The 17,261-nt window shown below is 40.3% G+C and overlaps 1 protein-coding gene across 1 annotated transcript in view; it reads left to right on the top strand.

Moving 5' to 3' along the window:
- setbp1 (SET binding protein 1) overlaps window positions 1-17,261 on the top strand; it is a 129,224-nt gene that overhangs the window by 104,259 nt on the left and 7,704 nt on the right. Inside the window, exons 3-6 of the mRNA XM_061906373.1 lie at window positions 9,340-9,746; window positions 13,043-14,956; window positions 15,034-15,241; window positions 15,335-16,388. Of these exons, the coding sequence (XP_061762357.1) occupies window positions 9,340-9,746; window positions 13,043-14,956; window positions 15,034-15,241; window positions 15,335-16,388 (3,583 nt within the window). The remainder of the gene's footprint in view (window positions 1-9,339; window positions 9,747-13,042; window positions 14,957-15,033; window positions 15,242-15,334; window positions 16,389-17,261) is intronic.

Genomic DNA, 17,261 nt, shown 5'->3' on the forward strand with positions numbered 1-17,261 from the left:
ACACTCTTTTTTTTTTTTTAATACCGTAATTGTTGGACTATAAGGTGCACTTAAAATCCTTAAATTTTCTCAAAACTCGCCTTATAAGCCGCCTAATGTACGAAATACTTCTGGTTGTGCTTACCAACCTCGAAGGTATTTCATTTGGAACATGGTGTTAAGATAAGTGTGACCAGTAAATGGTAGTCACACATAAGTGATACGTGTAGACTGCGATATGACGCCAGTAAACAACACCATTGAAAATAAAGAACATTACACAGGGCACTCAAAAATCTGTCAAAATGTTTTAGTACGACTTTGAAGCCGTACAGCTTGAAGGATTGTCGGCCAATTATGGCTAACTTAGTCAGAGATACAAGTATTACTATGATGTGTGTATAAGGACCCCAAAATGGCACCCATGTTCTCTGACGTTTTGTTTCACAATATTTCGAAAACCAACTTTTCTTACCTTCTGGTACCTGCTGATGTGTATTTGAGATCTGCATAAGTCCTGAAAATGTGCGCACTTCCACCACTGTAGTCCGCGCCGACACCATAGCTTCTTCTTTTTTTACGATCTTCTTGTTATGGGGCATTTATCCTCTGCTGTTGCCATTTCTAATATAAAGTAGCGTTAAGTTCTAACTTGTATCTCGCAATTAAAGTTCTTAAACATACCTGTGTAGTGAGTTTACATTATTCACCGATGTAACTTTAGTTATTAGAGAGTTACGTTCGGACGGTTTTTCACGGGACACATTTCCGGCGTTGTTGCACTAGTGAGCCACGGATGAGGAGATGCTGCTCCGTTATTGATTGAAGAAAAGTCTGGATGTCATTAAAACAGTTAGTTCCATCTTTTGACATTTCTTCCACTCCCGTCCTTGCACGCTACAACACAGATGGTGGGGAGTAGTCGCTGCCGAAGGTGAGCCACGTTAATAAGACCGCCCACAAAACAGCGAATCCTGAAGCAACTGTCAGAAGACTTGAAGATGATCTGTAAAACATAATCTATGCAACATTTTGACCAAGGAACCACCACTACATGTTATGTAGAGCACATGGAAATGTTTGAAATTTTGAAAAAAATTCACAATATGACCCCTTTAATGCGCCCTAATCCGGTGCGCTCTATGGTCCAAAAAATACTGTACTTGGAATGGGAACCCTTTTCTTTATTTCTTCTTTTGTTTAACCCCTATAACACATATTGCAGAAAAAAAATAACTGGGCTATCAATTCCTAGCATTTCTGATGGACCATTGACATCCATGCTGCTCCTGTATGACCAGGGTTTTGATTATTACGAATATTGACGACTGATACTTGATACCGTTCACATTTGAACCGATACGGTACCAATTCCCGGTACTTGATTCGATTCCAATTCGTAACGATACCAGTCTTAGTTACTTCTGTGTGTGTTAAAGAATGTTAATTATTTGATAAAAAAATTTTTATTTTTGATTTAAAATTTAAAAATGAGCTGATTATAATACCTGTGCTGTTCAGTTCTAATAGCTTGTTTTTTTTTGTACATTTGAGTGTCATTTGCAATGCAGTTGCTCTTCCAAGACATAGAAGGCAGCACTGTGCAGGACAGGTTTATTCAACTGACGGCCCACAGGCTACACCAAAGCTTTTAATTTGGCCTGCTGAACATCATCCAAATAGGCTTGATGAAACCATTCAAACTAGGGTTACTCATGTATTCAGTACTTTAGGCACCCCACAGGGGGCAACAGCGAGAAATATGTGTCACAATGAAGCAGCAGTGGGGTGAGTAGAAGAAGATGGCGCTATCGACCCCTAAAAAATTTAAATAAATCGCGGAAATCCGATTTTTAACAAAATATGAATGTATTGAAATTGCTGACATTGTCATGTCTTTTTTATTCAATGTCGTGTTGTGTTTCAGCTAAATAACTCTGGCGATCAAAGTTTGTGTAATACATGTAGCACTGAATTTGACTAGTCGATAGTGATAACGCTACACATTAGACTTATTTGGGTTGAGCCACCAGTGTGCTATGTTTGCTGTGGATGTTGTTTAATTTCTATATGAATAAATATTTGTAGTTAATTGTGCGAATGTATTAATACTAAACCTTTTATTGTATTTATGGAAAATACAATGTCTACTTTATGTTTATATGTTCAGTCTAACAAACCTAAATAAAGGAGAAAGTGTGAAGAAATAAAACTGAGAAAGGAAAATCATTCAAAATAGGGAACATCAATCATCAACAAAACTTTTGGAGCTTCTGTTTCTTCCTGCGGTTAACGATCTGTCTAGCTACACACGCTGTGAACAAACAGCAAGGGCAGAATAATGAATTCATCGACAGTGCAGTGTGGAAGCCGATGTGTTTACTTTACAATTAAGTAAGCGCAGTCTCAAAGGAATATAATCTGCGCAGGCACTTTCTGACAAAACATCCACATTTCGATGTCCGGCTCCTGAGCCCTTGGGCACTTGAAACTGCGGGTTGCTTCAACACGTAGTTGAATAGACCTGGTATGTGGAATGTGTTTTTTTGTCCAGGAGGCTGAATGTCTTATGTTCCGCCCTACAACGTGTTTATACTATAAGTATTGTGCTTATTTCACACCAGCCGTTTGAGTGTAACATTCATCTAAGTTGTAGTTATCATTATCACATTTGGAGATGTTGAAATCGCCATGTAAAATTGTTCATGCTAGTAGTAGCCTGTCAATGGCAAATCCAATGTAAATTAGCATCAAGCTAGCACATTTTCGAAGAGTGGAGCCTTACTTTTTGTTCAAGTATTTTCTACCAAGCATACTTGCTGTGTTAGTGTTGAAAATGGCAACATTACTTAGAGGGACTTTGGCTAAGTCCACCCTGAATGGTGATTGAGTGATTGTTTCCTTTAGCGGGTGTTTAGTCTGCAACCAGATGGAACGCCACAAAGGTGTCGAAGTATGGCACCATTTGATTTTAAATGTATCGATACCCGGTAGTACCGACAAAATTCTGTCAGTGCCTATAAAAGTACTGAATTCGGTATCGATTCCTACTGGTAATATATTATCGTGCTAGTCTTTGGGAGTTTTAATTCAAGACAAGCGTTCTTAGTTGAAATATCTTCTCTGAGTGATGTATACCCAATGCCCTTGCCCTTGTAGGAGAGATATTCAGCTGAGTGAGGAGTGTGTAAGAGGGTTTGAAGGATATTGTATGTTTTGTGAATCAATAAAAAAAAGAACCGTCAATGTTTAAATAACCTTGTAACTTTCCTTAACATATGTGTACCGGATTTTTTAGAGTATTAGTCGCTCCGAAGTATAAGTTGCACCTGCCAAAAATGCATATTAAAGAAGGAAAAAATATATACAAGTCGCATTTTTGGGGGAAATTTATTTGATAAAACCCAACACTAAGTATAGACATTTGAAAGTACATTTAAAATAAATAAAGAATAGTGAACAACAGGCTGAATAAGTGTACGTTATATCAGTGGTTCACAACCTTTTTTCAGTGATGTACCCCCTGTGAACATTTTTTTAATTCAAGTACCCCCTAATCAGAGCAAAGTATTTTTGGTTGAAAACAACAGATAAAGAAGTAAAATACAGCACTATGTCATCAGTTTCTGATTTATTAAATCATATAGCAGTGCAAAATATTGCTCATTTGTAGTGGTCTTTCTTGAACTATTTGGACAAAAAGATATAAAAATAACTAAAAACTTGTTGAAAAATAAACAAGTGACTCAATTATAATTAAATATTTCTACACATAGAAGTAATCATCAACTTAAAGTGCCCTCTTTGGGGATTGTAATAGAGATCCATCTGGATTCATGAACTTAATTCTAAACATTTCTTCACAAAAAAAGAAATCTTTAACATCAATATTTATGGAACATGTCCACAAAAAATCTAGCTGTCAACACTGAATATTGCATTGTTGCATCTCTTTTCATAGTATATGAACTTACATTCATATTTTGTTGAAGTATTATTCAATAAACACATTTCTAAAGGATTTTTTAATTGTTGCTATTTTTAGAATATTTCTAAATATCTAACGTACCCCTTGGCATACCTTCAAGTACCCCCAGGGGTACGCATACCCCCATTTGAGAACCACTGCGTTATGAGGCATAAATAACCAACTGAGAAGGTGCCTGCTATGTTAACGTAACATATTATGGTAAGAGTCATTCAAAGAACTATAACATATAGAACATGCTATACGTTTACCAAACAATCTGTCACTCCTAATCGCTAAATCCCATGAAATCTTATACGTCTAGTCTCTTACGTGAGTGAGCTAAATGATATAATTTGATATTTTACGATAATGTGTTAATAATTTCACACATATGTCGCCTCTGAGTATAAGTCGCACCCCTGGCCAAATTATGAAAAAAAAAATGTGACTTATAGTTCGAAAAATACGGTATGAAAGAAGGTTAACCACTGCAAAATGTAAAAACAACCTAACGCTACCTTTGACAACAAATAATGACCTGCATTGAGAAGCTGCAAACACACTGTAATGTGTGGTGATGCATAATTGCTTTCCACGTTGTAATACGTTTGTATTTGAAGTTATGTATGTTGTGTATGGCATGACAAACAATACTAGGTTTGATTCAAATTCCGATTTCCCACATGCCTAAATGTGTTTTTTAATTATTTTCTGTTAACAAAACCAAATAATTTTGTCTTATGTGTTGAACAGTAAAAGTGTCTTTAACCGCATGCCTCCCTCTCTGCCTTAATTAAACATAACAAATGTCAGTAAACAGTTGGTTTTTGAGTTGTTTTTCTTTAAGGAAACCGTAAGAATGTTGTAGTTAATTTAGCGGCAGGCAATGCGAACAAGGCTTGAATAGGTGAGTTTTTTTTTTTTTTGTGTGTTTAGTTTGTTTGTTTTAGGAAATGTTGTACCATAATGGAGAAGCACGGTGGTACAGGGGTTAGTGCATGTGCCTCACAATACGAAGATCCTGGGTTCGATACCCGGGCAAGGGGTCTTTCTGTGTGGAGTTTGCATGTTCTCCCCCGTGACTGCATGGGTTCCCTCCGGCAGGGGCGTCACTAGACCTAATACTGTACTGGGGCACACCTGGGGCACAAATAATTCATGTGAGCGTGCAAGCAAAAACGTTTTTAGCACTTATTTATCATAAAAAATACATAAATAGTGCTTTAAAATATGAAATCATATCAGATTATGTTGTATGGATCTTTGATTAACCACCTGAAATTAACTAATGCATTTGACCTACTTGTGCACTTTTTTACTCCAGACTTCTAAACTGCTACTGGTAAAAGCAAAAAGGAAGAGCATATTGAGTAATCTTCTGCAAATTTAACATCTACAAAAGTAAAACAAAAAATAAAGCACCCCTACATCTCTGGGTTCTTTTATATTATTTAATTTCCATTTATGGCAATGTGGCTAATCCTATTTCAGATACACAAAACTATAAAATATACACAAAACAATAAAGCCACAGTAGTAGAATAAATGAACAACTGTTGTGTGTCTGTTCAGGGAATCATTTTCTAAGAAGTAAACTGTAATGTCTTGTTTTCATTTTTGCAAAGTGGTCAATCACTCTGGACAGACATGGAAATATTACAGTAACTGTTATACAGTTAACCAGTGGTGGGTCGTGACATAAAAGTGGATTGTGTGTCATGTTCAGTGAGTTGCATTTGCAACTATATTACGTTTCCTTCCACCCACATTTAATGCAAAAAAAACACTTACCAATCGACGGATTTAAGTTGCTCCAGTGTCACAAGATGCGAAAGTCCTGATCGTTTGGTCCGCACATTTTATCGGCGATGCTAACGCAGCTATTCGACCATGCTATGGCTATGAATAGCGTCAATAGCTATTCGCTCAATAGCTTCAGTTTCTTCTTCAATACTTTCATACTCCAACCATCCGTTTCAATACATGCGTAATCTGTTGAATCGCTTAAGCCGCTGAAATCTGAGTCTGAATACGAGCTAATGTCGTTATATCTTGCTGTGCTATTCGCCATTGTTTGTTTACATTGGCAGCACTGTATGACGTCACAGGGAAATGGATAGTGGCATCGCAAATAGCGAAAATCAAGCACTTTAAAGCTTTTTTTAGGGATATTCGGACACCGGTAAAATTTTGAAAAAAAAAATCAAAAAATACAACATGCCACTGGGAACTAATTTTTATTGTTTTTAACCCTTTTGAAATTGTGATAATGTTCCCCTTTAACGCTGTGGTTAATTCAGCACCCAACAACATCAGGGGGTTGCTCAAACGCCGTTATTGCCCATCTCCCTGGTGCTCTGGGTCAGACGAGACATATCCTGCAGTCATCCGATTTCAAAACATATTTGCGGGTAATTGATGACAAAGAGAGTAATTGTTATTCTTAAACAAATGACAAAAAAATTGGACTCCAGCTTTATCTTTCTCATGTGGTACAAATGGGCAGATGCCTGACAACAACCTACAACATCCATCCATTCATTTCCTACTGCTTGTCCCTTTCGGGGTCGCTGGAGCCTTTCTCTGCTGCATTCGAGCGGAAGGTGGAGTACACCCTGGACAAGTCGCCACCTCATCACAGGGAAAACACAGATAGACAGACAACATTCACACTCATATTCACACTCTAGGGCCACTTTAGTGTTGCCAATCAACCTATCCCCAGGTGCATGTCTTTGGAAGTGGGAGGAAGCCGGAGTACCCGGAGGGAACCCACGCAGTCACAGGGAGAACATGCAAACTCCACACAGAAAGATCCCAAGCCCGGGATTGAACCCAGGACAACTCAGGACTTTCGTATTGTGAGGCACATGCACTAACCCCTGTACCACCGTGCTGCCCCAACATACAACAAATATGCATTATTAATTCTATTTATAATGTCTAAATACGACTATGTGATTCTCAAAACAGAGAAAAAAATTAAAAATGAATCAATGGAGTTGGCATAAACAATGTTGAAAACTTGTTGAATTACAGAAGGTCCTGACATTGAGCAACTCAATCATGATGTTGAAATAACATGCTTTTTGGCAACATTTAATCAATGTGGGGTTCTGATGTTGATTTTACCTTTGAATTGTGGTCATTTCCCAACCAGAATTCTACAACTCAAATACTTTTTGTAATACAAATATGCTTTATTAATTAAATTTAAAACATTTAAATATGACTACTCAGTCTATGTGATTTTCAAAACAGAGAAAAAATGTACGAATGAATCAATGGAGTCGGGATTTTAATGAATGATTAATGCTTCCCAGCAAGCACAAGACATTGAAACAACGTTGAGAACGTGTTGAATTAGGTCCTGATCTTGAGCAACTCAATCATAACGTTGAAACGTTGACAACATTTAATCACTGTTGGGTTCTGACATTGGTTTGACCATTGAATTTTGGTCATTACCCAAACACAATTCTACAACACAAATACAACGTTGAAACAACATGCTTTTTTGACAACATTTATTCATTGTCAGGTTGTGAGGTTGATTTGACATTTGAAATTTGGTCATTTCCCAACCAACAATGTGGATCCAACGTTGGACATCAACGTCTCAATTTACTAATACATCTATTTTGCAACGTTGTTGCGAAGACAGTTTTAAAAGACATGTATGTATAATCAACGTTGTATCAGGGTTGTACGGTGCTAGAATAGTGTCACGGAACCGATGAGTCAAAAAGGTACTATAAAAGTAGCACCCCTGGATGTAAACAAATGCCATGGGTGGATCTACACCTGACATCCACTGTAATGATACCAAGCACAATAGCATATCGAGTTGATACTACGATGATTACATCAATATTTTTTATCGTCATAATTTTTTTTCCCCTTTTTTAAAAATTCATATTATGTTTTTAAACTCAGGAACTACATCCCTGGACTCTTGAGGACTTCGAATTTGACCAATGTATGATCCTGTAACTACTTGGAGACTTTGTTTGCTTACTTACTAATAAATGACAAATTGTCTTGTATGTTAAATATTTTATTTATGGACAAAGTTGTTCTCTGATTGCAATGAGAAACATACGTTTAATGTACCGTAAGATTTTTTTATTAGAATACATTGTTTTTGTGGTGCTCTTCATTTCGAAAAGTATCGAAAGGTATTGAAATACATTTTGGTACCGGTACCAAAATGTTGGTATTAGGACAACCCTACGTTGTATCAACGTCTCGTGCCTGCTGGGTTATATTGTTTATGTGACTTTAAACAATCTTTGATTTAAATTATTTCAATTCAATTGATTGTTTAATGAGGGCAAGTAAAAAAAAGAAAAAATCTATGGAATCCAGACTGCATGTAGTCTTTAAACATTCAGTGTGTGAATGTGTGTGTGAATGTGGAAATACTGTCAAAGCACTTTGGGCTCCTTAAAAAGGGGTAGAAAAGCGCTATATAAGTACAACCCATTTACCATTTAATTTCCGCACGGCCGCAGTAGAGCGCACATCAGAAGTGTAGGTCCGATCTGTTTGTGTGTATTACAAGTTGTACAATTTCAATGCTGATGATGTGCATTTATTAGAACCAAAGAAAGAAGGTTGGGACAAGTTGAATTGTTTTACCTAAAATATGCATTGAGGCTATTAATTGTGTTTAATCCGATTAATTGAAGAAACTAATTGATGGATTACTTCAGTACTAAAATAATTGATAGCTGCAGCCCTGATATTGACCGCCACCCCCTACCCTGACACCTCACTGCACCCCGCACCCCGCAACCCCATCCACACAGCATTTAAAACATTGAAAACTAAATGCCTGGATGGAAACTAACTTTAACAAAACATGATTCTGTGGCGGTAGCAAAAAGAACAATAAAAAAAAAGAACCAATAGGAGTTACTTCTGTGTATACAAGTGAAAGGGCATACAAGGACACCGGCAACTTCCACTACTGTGTTTTATACACTGTGTGTGCACTCACACACCCCTACCGCCCCCCCCTCCTCACTCCCCCCAGCTATCGCAGCATGCAACATCCTTGCCACAGGAATTTAATTTCTCTGTAAACAAGCCTTTTGTTTGGCTCTGCACTGTTTGCTCGTGCGCACAAGCTGTATTAAAAGTCTCAGTCGGACATGCAGTGAAGGGAGAAGAATCTCAGAGCACAACAAATCAATGACACGTTCTGTGCTGACAAAAATATGTACACATGAAAATGGGAAGTGTGTGGCATTACCTTGTGGCCATATCTTGGGAACTCAGGAAATTGTTACTGTTTCATGGTCCTTTATCGTTATCATACCCTTTCTGATCATTGTGTGTTCTGATTATAATAACCCTTCATTGTTTCTTTTCTCTGTCATTCACAGACGTACGAGCGCCAGTTCCGGTCTGTTCAAGGAGGCCTGTTGCAACTACTGGGAGATCCCTCTCCACCTAAACACCAGCCTCGCAACACTCCACTCCCCGCACCAACTCTTTCCCTCGCACAACCGGTACAACACACCCCCACGCAACAGTTCCAACACGCTCCTCAGCACCAAGGCAGTCCCGACTGGATCGCGTTCAGAGCACCTTCTGCTTCTCAAGCCAACCCTGCGGACTCCGAGCCAGCCGCACAACAGGCGGGGGCCAGTAGGAGCTCTTTGATGGATTCGAACGCACCTTTCTCAAGAACTGTGACTCAAAGCCAGTCACCTCAAAGATCGTTGACTCCAGACCTGCAGTTGCCAGTTGTTACAGATGCCAGTATTCTCAACTTGACCTCTCTCAGCAGGTGCGGTTAATTTCTCCAACTTTTCCTGGATATTTCATCTCGGCACAAAATGACAAAGAGGAATTGATGAGTCCAGGCGCAAAAACAGATATCTCCATTTTCCTTGTTTTGAGTAAACCAACGTTTTTTCATAGAATAGAATACAATAGAATAGAGTAAAATAGAAATTACTTTATTGATCCCTGGGGGAAATTCAGCACCACAGTTCGCTCACAATAAACAATAATAATAATAAATAATATATGACATATATTATATTTATAATATACGAATAATATAAATATATTCTACATATATTCTACATTTAAGTGCAGTCAAGGAACATATGCATTATACAGTCTAATGGCTGTCAGTATGAAGGACCTCCTGTGTCGTTTCATGTTGCATTTTTGGAGTCTGAGCCTTCCACTGAACGTGCTCATTCTCTCCGCAAGGTCCGAGTGTAGTGGGTGGGAGGTGTTGTCCATAATGGCTAGGAGTTTTGCTAGACTTCTCCTCTCTGACATCACCGCCAGAGAGTCCAGCTCCACTCCCACCACGTTACTGGCCTTCTCTACCAACTTGTCCAGTCTGTTTGCGTCCCTCACACTCAGCCCGCTGTCCCAGCAGGCCACGGCGTATAAGAAAGCGCCCACCACCACCGACTCGTAGAACATCTTCAACATCTTTGTAGGATCCTAGCCTCCTGATGAAGTAGAGGCGGCTGATGTGGGTTCCAACTAGGGTTGTACGGTATAGCGGTCATAGTATAGTACCGCGATACTAATGAATCATTTTCAGTACGATACCGTCTCTGAAACGTACCGGTCCCTCGTTTTTTAAAATGTATATTATTTTTATGAACTCAGGAAATATGTCCCTGGATAAATGAGGACTTAAATATGACCAATGTATAATCTTGTAACTACTTGGTATCTGATGGATACCTAAATTTGTGGTATCATCCAAAACAAATGTATCAAAATATCAAACAACAAATAATAAATGATTATTACATTTTAACAGAAGTGTAGATAGAACATGTTAAAAGAGAAAGTAAGCAGATATTAACGGTAAATGAACAAGTAGATAAATAATAAATTTTCGACCACTTGTCCTTAATAATGTTGGCAAAATAAAAGAATGAAAAATGACACAATATGTTACTGCATACGTCAACAGACTAATTAGGAGCCTTTGTTATTTTTTACTTAGTACTAAAAGACACGTTGTCTAGTGTGTTCACTATTTTATTTAAGGACTTAACTGCTATAAGAAACATATGTTTAATGTACCCTAAGATTTTTTGTTAAAAAAAAGCCAATGCCAATCTTTTTGTGGTCCCCTTTATTTAGAAAAGTACCGAAATAATTTTAGTACTGGCACCGGCACCAAAATATTGCTATCGTTACAACACTAGTTCCAACTGAACCGTTTCTAAAAACCAAAATGATAGTCTCAATTTGAAAAAATGCAATTTAATCTTGATAACTTTGTACAAATTTTGCAACAAAAACAGACAACTCCAAACAATGTTTCATTACAAAAACAGACTAATCCAATGTGGGGCCAATTTCGCCCTAAAAATGAGTGAAAATATATCAGTATTTTCAGACGAATGCTTATTCCATCACTGTGATAAATTCATTTCCATGTGCTTATCCTATACTTTACGTGCACAGCTTTCTTGCTCACAGACCTCTTTGATTTATCAAGATAGCGTCTCTATTTGCGCCCAGTTGGCGAGGGCACCACACACTCACTGATTTCATCAAAGTTCCTCATTATTGATGCTGTAATTTAGTTGCAATCACGGAAAAAATTACAAAAAGCGAGCGAACATGAGCACTGATTAGGGATGACGTCATCAACTTTCGAAGCACTGATTGGTCTGTTTTTTGCCGCAAAGACAGCAGGGCGCTGGTCGGTTTCTGAAGAAATGCGACCAGTTAGTCGCTTTTGCAGAAAACTAGATTTATCTCTTGGTAGAGAAAGGTGTAAACCAGGTGTGTCCAAACAACGACCCGTAAGATCTCACGATTTTAATAATAAGGAATCGGGCCCACAGGGTACCTCCAGCTTAATTCTGAAAATCTGACTGTCTAATTGCTGCCATCTTGTGGACAGCTTAAGTAAATCAGGTCAATGACCAGAAATTGTACATTGATGCGATGACAGCAAAGCATTAACTAATATGACCCAATCCAAACAACCTTTCCTAATCATGGCGCAACTAAACTGCAAAAATTTAAAATAAGATAAAAATGAATTATGAAACGTCCAGACACATGGTCACTCATAACACAACCTTCACTAAACTTTGTGGCTATAAAAAAAAAACATTCATAATTCAAAATTACACCCATTTAAATTCACAAAAAATGCATTTTAGGAAAAATGCTTGGCGCATATTACCAGCTTGATATTTTTAATTGATTACAAAACTTTAAGAAAACTGTCATGGAAGTAAACAAGGTAGAAGTCAAACATTCATATACTTTTATTATGTTATTATATTGATCATCCATCCATCCATTTCCTACCGCTTATTTTCTTGAATGGGATTGTGCTGAAAGGCCCTGCGATGAAGTGGCGAATTTTTTTATATGGCCATTCAAATAAAAAAATTAAAAAAAAGGGTTTTCTAAAGTAAATGCATCTGACCTGTATGCGGACATGACATCATGACGTTGCACGCACTGCAGTATTTACGGGCTTCAACTTAATTCGGTCTCAATACTGGCACATTTGTGTAAATTTCGAGGATTTGTGGGAGTTTTACAGGATATTTTGCTTCAAAGTCTGCTTTAAGAGCATATCTGTGAGCGAGCAGTCGTAGACATAAGTGGTGGAACTTTTACGTGAGTTCCAAAAACATATTATTGTCACCTGTTTTCTGCTTAGTTATTAACTATTTATTTTGTAACCGTGTAATTTGGCGAATAATTACGGCGCTTATCACCTAAACACAATCAGTGTTCACATTGAGGACGCATCGCATATATATTCGATTTATATCAACCTACGAAAAAGGCCTAGGTTGCATATGAAACATTTAGATTTTGTACTGTTCACATTGACATAAAAAAAATCCTATACAGGTCGCATATGGACAAAACAATTGGAATTGACGTGCAGTGTGAACGAGATCTTCGTTTGAGTTGAGCTGTGACACTTCTCATTGTGACAGAAACAAATGTTAAAGAGGAAGCACTTTTAATTGGATTTCATCGAGTGACTCTACATTTTTTCATATACATGAAATGTTTTTCTACATCAGCGTCTTATTCTTATTGTTCTTTGTATACTTTATCCAGGGGGAGAGGTATACAGGAAGTTAACGAACAGCTCTTTGGGAACATCAAGAGGAAGTATGGCAGGAAGGACTCCCAGAAGATGCTTTCTAATCCTGATACGCAGTGGGGAAGACAATCTGAAAAAGAAACAGAGAGCCCATCTAAAACAGAGGACAGGCAAAGGTACCGACAAGAGGAGATGACTGAGCAGTTTGGGGAAGAAAGAGAGGAAAGAAGGAAGGATGAGAGAGAGCGAACACTACCTGGCAGGAGAGTGGTCGAAGAGGATAGAGGGATGCTCGGGCTGACAGAGGAAGGAAAAGGAAGAAAGAGGCGAAGGAGGCCTTCTTTTGATGAGTCCTTTTCTGTTGAAGAAAAGTCTCGGCAGCGACAGGACTCTGACTCAACAGAGAAACTCCAGCATAAACCTCCAGAATCCAAAGTCGCTCATAAGATGGAGACTTACAAAAATGATTCCAAGCTTTCAAGTCAGCTTGACGTCAGTGGACAGGGGATAGAAAAATACGAAAGACTGGATAAAGGTGACGAAAGAGACAAGGGAGAAAAGTTAGACAGAACAGAAAGAGATGAAGCAGTTAGGAATGGGCCAGATCCAGAATCAACTTTTAGTATCAACAGAATGAAAAAGAACATTTTGGACCGTCCCAAGAACAACACTGATTCCCATAAACACAGAGATCTTGCTCCTAACATGAACAAACCTATCATCCCCACAATTCCCAGACTCCCTAGCCCAAACCCCAGTCCTAGCCCCAGGGGAAGTATGAGTCTAAGCCCTAAGCCCAGGCCAAACTTAAGCCCCAGCCCCAGACCGTGGGGAACCTTGAGTCCTAGCCCAAGTCACAGCACCATCTCGACAGTGAGTTGTAGATCAAGCAAGGGTAAAGACAGATGGTCTTACCTGAAAGCTAAAACCCACACAAGCATCACCTCACCCCAGAGAGACATCTGCAGTAGTCCATCAATGGTAGCCGACCCACCGTCTGCCTTCCCTATCACTCCTTCTAGTCCGCTTTATACAAATACTGACAGCCTGACCGTCCATATGCCCATCAAAAGGAAGCGAGGACGCCCCAAAAAGCAGCCCCTTCTGACTGTGGAGACCATCCACGAGGGCACGTCCACTTCCCCCCCCAGCCCCCTTACGCAAGAAACTGCTGCAGGGCTAAACCGCAGGAGAAAGACACACTCACCAAACACATTACTGCAAATGCCACCAACAGCAACAAGTGCGGATGATAATGGTCTGAAAGTAAAACGTGGAAAAAGCAATTCAAGGCCAGTGAGCAAAGTTAAGCTTGGTAAAATGCAGAGCATTCTAAATGAGATCCTGTCGAGCTCCAGTAAGACCAACATGCTGAAATCTCCTGCACCTGTTACCTCTGCTATGAGTGCCATGGCATCCACCATTGAGGCTCGTCTAGGAAAACAAATAAATGTCAGCAAGAGAGGAACCATCTACATCGGTAAAAAGAGAGGCCGGAAACCTCGAGCTGAAATGCAATGCTCCAATCTTCCAAAATCACAAAGGGACAAGCCGTCCATGTGCGCCTCAATGTCCAGTCTGTATGAGAGCTCAGTTGCGGCATCAAATACTTCTTCTCCCTGCTCCAGTACGCCGTCAATGCGAGCCAGCCACTCTGATTCCACTATGCCTAGTCTGCAGCCCATTACAGCCCTACCCCCCAAACCTCAAGGAAGAGGATTCCTGTCTGGGGGATGGAAACTGTCACCTCCCCGTCTCCTCGCTAATTCACCCTCTCAACTATCGGAAGGTGCATCAGTGAAGGAGGTCACCTTGTCTCCAATCAGTGAGTCCCACAGTGAAGAGACTATTCCCAGTGACAGCGGGATTGGGACTGACAACAACAGCACCTCAGATCAGACTGAGAAAGGCCCCGCCTCTCGACGCAGGTGCAGTACTTTTGCTCACATCAGCTGACAATGTGACAGCGGTGGTGTTTCTAAAGTGTTGCGTTGTATTGTTTCAGGTATTCATTTGATCTGTGTGGATTTGAGGCTACCGAGGCTGCTGCTCTGGAAGCATCCGCCAAAAGCAGCAGAGCTCGAAGTGAACGACAAGTAGCTACAGTAGACAACTTCCTTACCCAACAGGAGAAGAAGCAAAAACATAATCGCCGTAAGAGGAAGTGTCTTCAGAGTCGGGATCATCTTCAATTTCTTTCTGAGCTAGAGGAGGTAATTCATTATTTTTGCAATTTATGAAATGTGGACTCTGTCAAATTTCCATTTTTTTCTAACCATGTCCCACTTTGAACTGCTTGCTTCTAGGTTGTGTCAAAGCTCCAGGAGCTTCAAGTGTCTCACAGAAGATACACTTGCTACCCACAGCATCCCTATCCCTCAATTTTCCGTCTCAACTTTCACCATTATTACCCGCTCACCTATGACACATACCCCTGCAACTCCAGTCCGTACATCCGTAGGAGTGCTGAACTAAAGGCCAAGAGGAGACGGGGTCGTCCAGCCAAAGCCAGTGAGCCCATTGCCTCGAAGCTACCTTTTGTTCAAGGATATGGCTATCCACTGGCAGGGGGAAATTACTATGCACCGTATGCCATGCCTTACACACCCCATCTAAGCCTAGGCTACTTCCCCCCTGCGACTCCGTTCTATCTGCCTCACCACTCCCTTGGACATGTCCCCCCCTCACCCTTTATGAGACCTGCTGTACCTCCCCCCAAAGCTTTCCACTCCAGTGGCCACGCAAAGCTCCAGGCAGGGGTCAAACATCGCAGCGTCAGTGGTCAACTTCAGGGACCTTCAGCAAGAGGAGAGGTTTTAGGATCCCTGGGGAACGGCAGTTCAGGTGGTCTCGGAGGCATGCGCCTACATAAGAGGAAGCACAAGCATAAACATAAGCACAAAGACGAGCCCTTGCTTTCTCCACGAGACTGTCAGGAGTTGGGTGGCCTCTTCAGCGGGGCAAAGGCCAGTTCACATCGCAACATGCTGAGTGACTCATCCAGTCAAGGCCCTGCAAAGCATCAGGAGAAGCAGAGGGCGAACAGTAGAGGCCCAAGCCTGGGATCTACATTGGGGATGTTTGAATCAGAAAAGCTATCCTCACCTTCTCTTTCCGACAACCTCTTCCACTCCCGTCAGACTGGACCGCCTACTAACAGTTTCATGAATAGCTACAGTAGCCAATCACAGCAGCCAGAATCCACATCCTTTCTCTTCCTGGGGTCACAAGAGGATGAATGTGGTTCGCGGAACAGGAAGATGAGACCCAGTGTGTTCGGCGATCAAGGCCTAATGTCATTGCAGTCTGCCCGGCAGGAGACAGGACAGATGAACGAGTGCTCCAGCCCTCCTCTTTCTGGTAAGAACCTCTAACACAAGGCACGAGCCCTTACGTTACTACTCCATACTGTGTACACGCATACTACAAAATATAGTGGGATTTCCTGTTAAGCTTTATTGGGTTTTTTACTTCTTTTGCTGTACACCACAGTGAATATATATGTCACTGATTTAATGGGTGTGTGTAAATCACTCTTTGAACTGCAACATTAGCCTGGTTGGCATTGGTGGGAATTCCTTCCCTGCTTGTTAAATAGCTATAGCATCAAAACAACACCGAACATGTTCAAAATCTAATTTTAAAAGCGCAGTGCAAGCAGTCAGGATATTGGATTTAGTCAAACGGGAGCATGTTTACAAATATAAATGGTGTCTAATGCCTTATTCGGTTCCTTAGTGGTATATATAACAAGGTGATTTCCTAATGGGCCATCAATTTAATCACATTTTTATTCCGCCATGTCAGGGTTCCCGAGTTTTAATTTAACACACAAGCATGAAGTACTCTTACACGCATGTAAAGAGGCGGCGTAGTCCAGAAATACCACGACTACACCAATATGCTTTCCCCCTCTAACATTCTGAATTCTTCTGTGTTTGAGCACATCTGGCCTGGGATCAAGAGAACGTAATGCATGGATGGAGACAACTATAATTCACCAATCTTGCCCCCCCCCCCCACCCGGTCCCTTCCTCCGCTCCTGCCAATGCCTTTGCCAGAGATATATTATTCACACAGTGTGATTTATTTTCTACAGACATGCCGTAAAAGGCCCTTGCCTGTGTTAAAAGAGCTGGCTGGCAGCCAGGGGTTTAATGACTGGGGCCTAGTCCAGGGGCTCCGATAGAGTACCCCCCCACCCCTCCCCTGTGCCGCCACCCGCAGGGGATT

The sequence above is a fragment of the Nerophis ophidion genome, linkage group LG07, assembly GCF_033978795.1.
Source record: "Nerophis ophidion isolate RoL-2023_Sa linkage group LG07, RoL_Noph_v1.0, whole genome shotgun sequence".
Classification (NCBI taxonomy): Eukaryota; Metazoa; Chordata; class Actinopteri; order Syngnathiformes; family Syngnathidae; genus Nerophis; species Nerophis ophidion.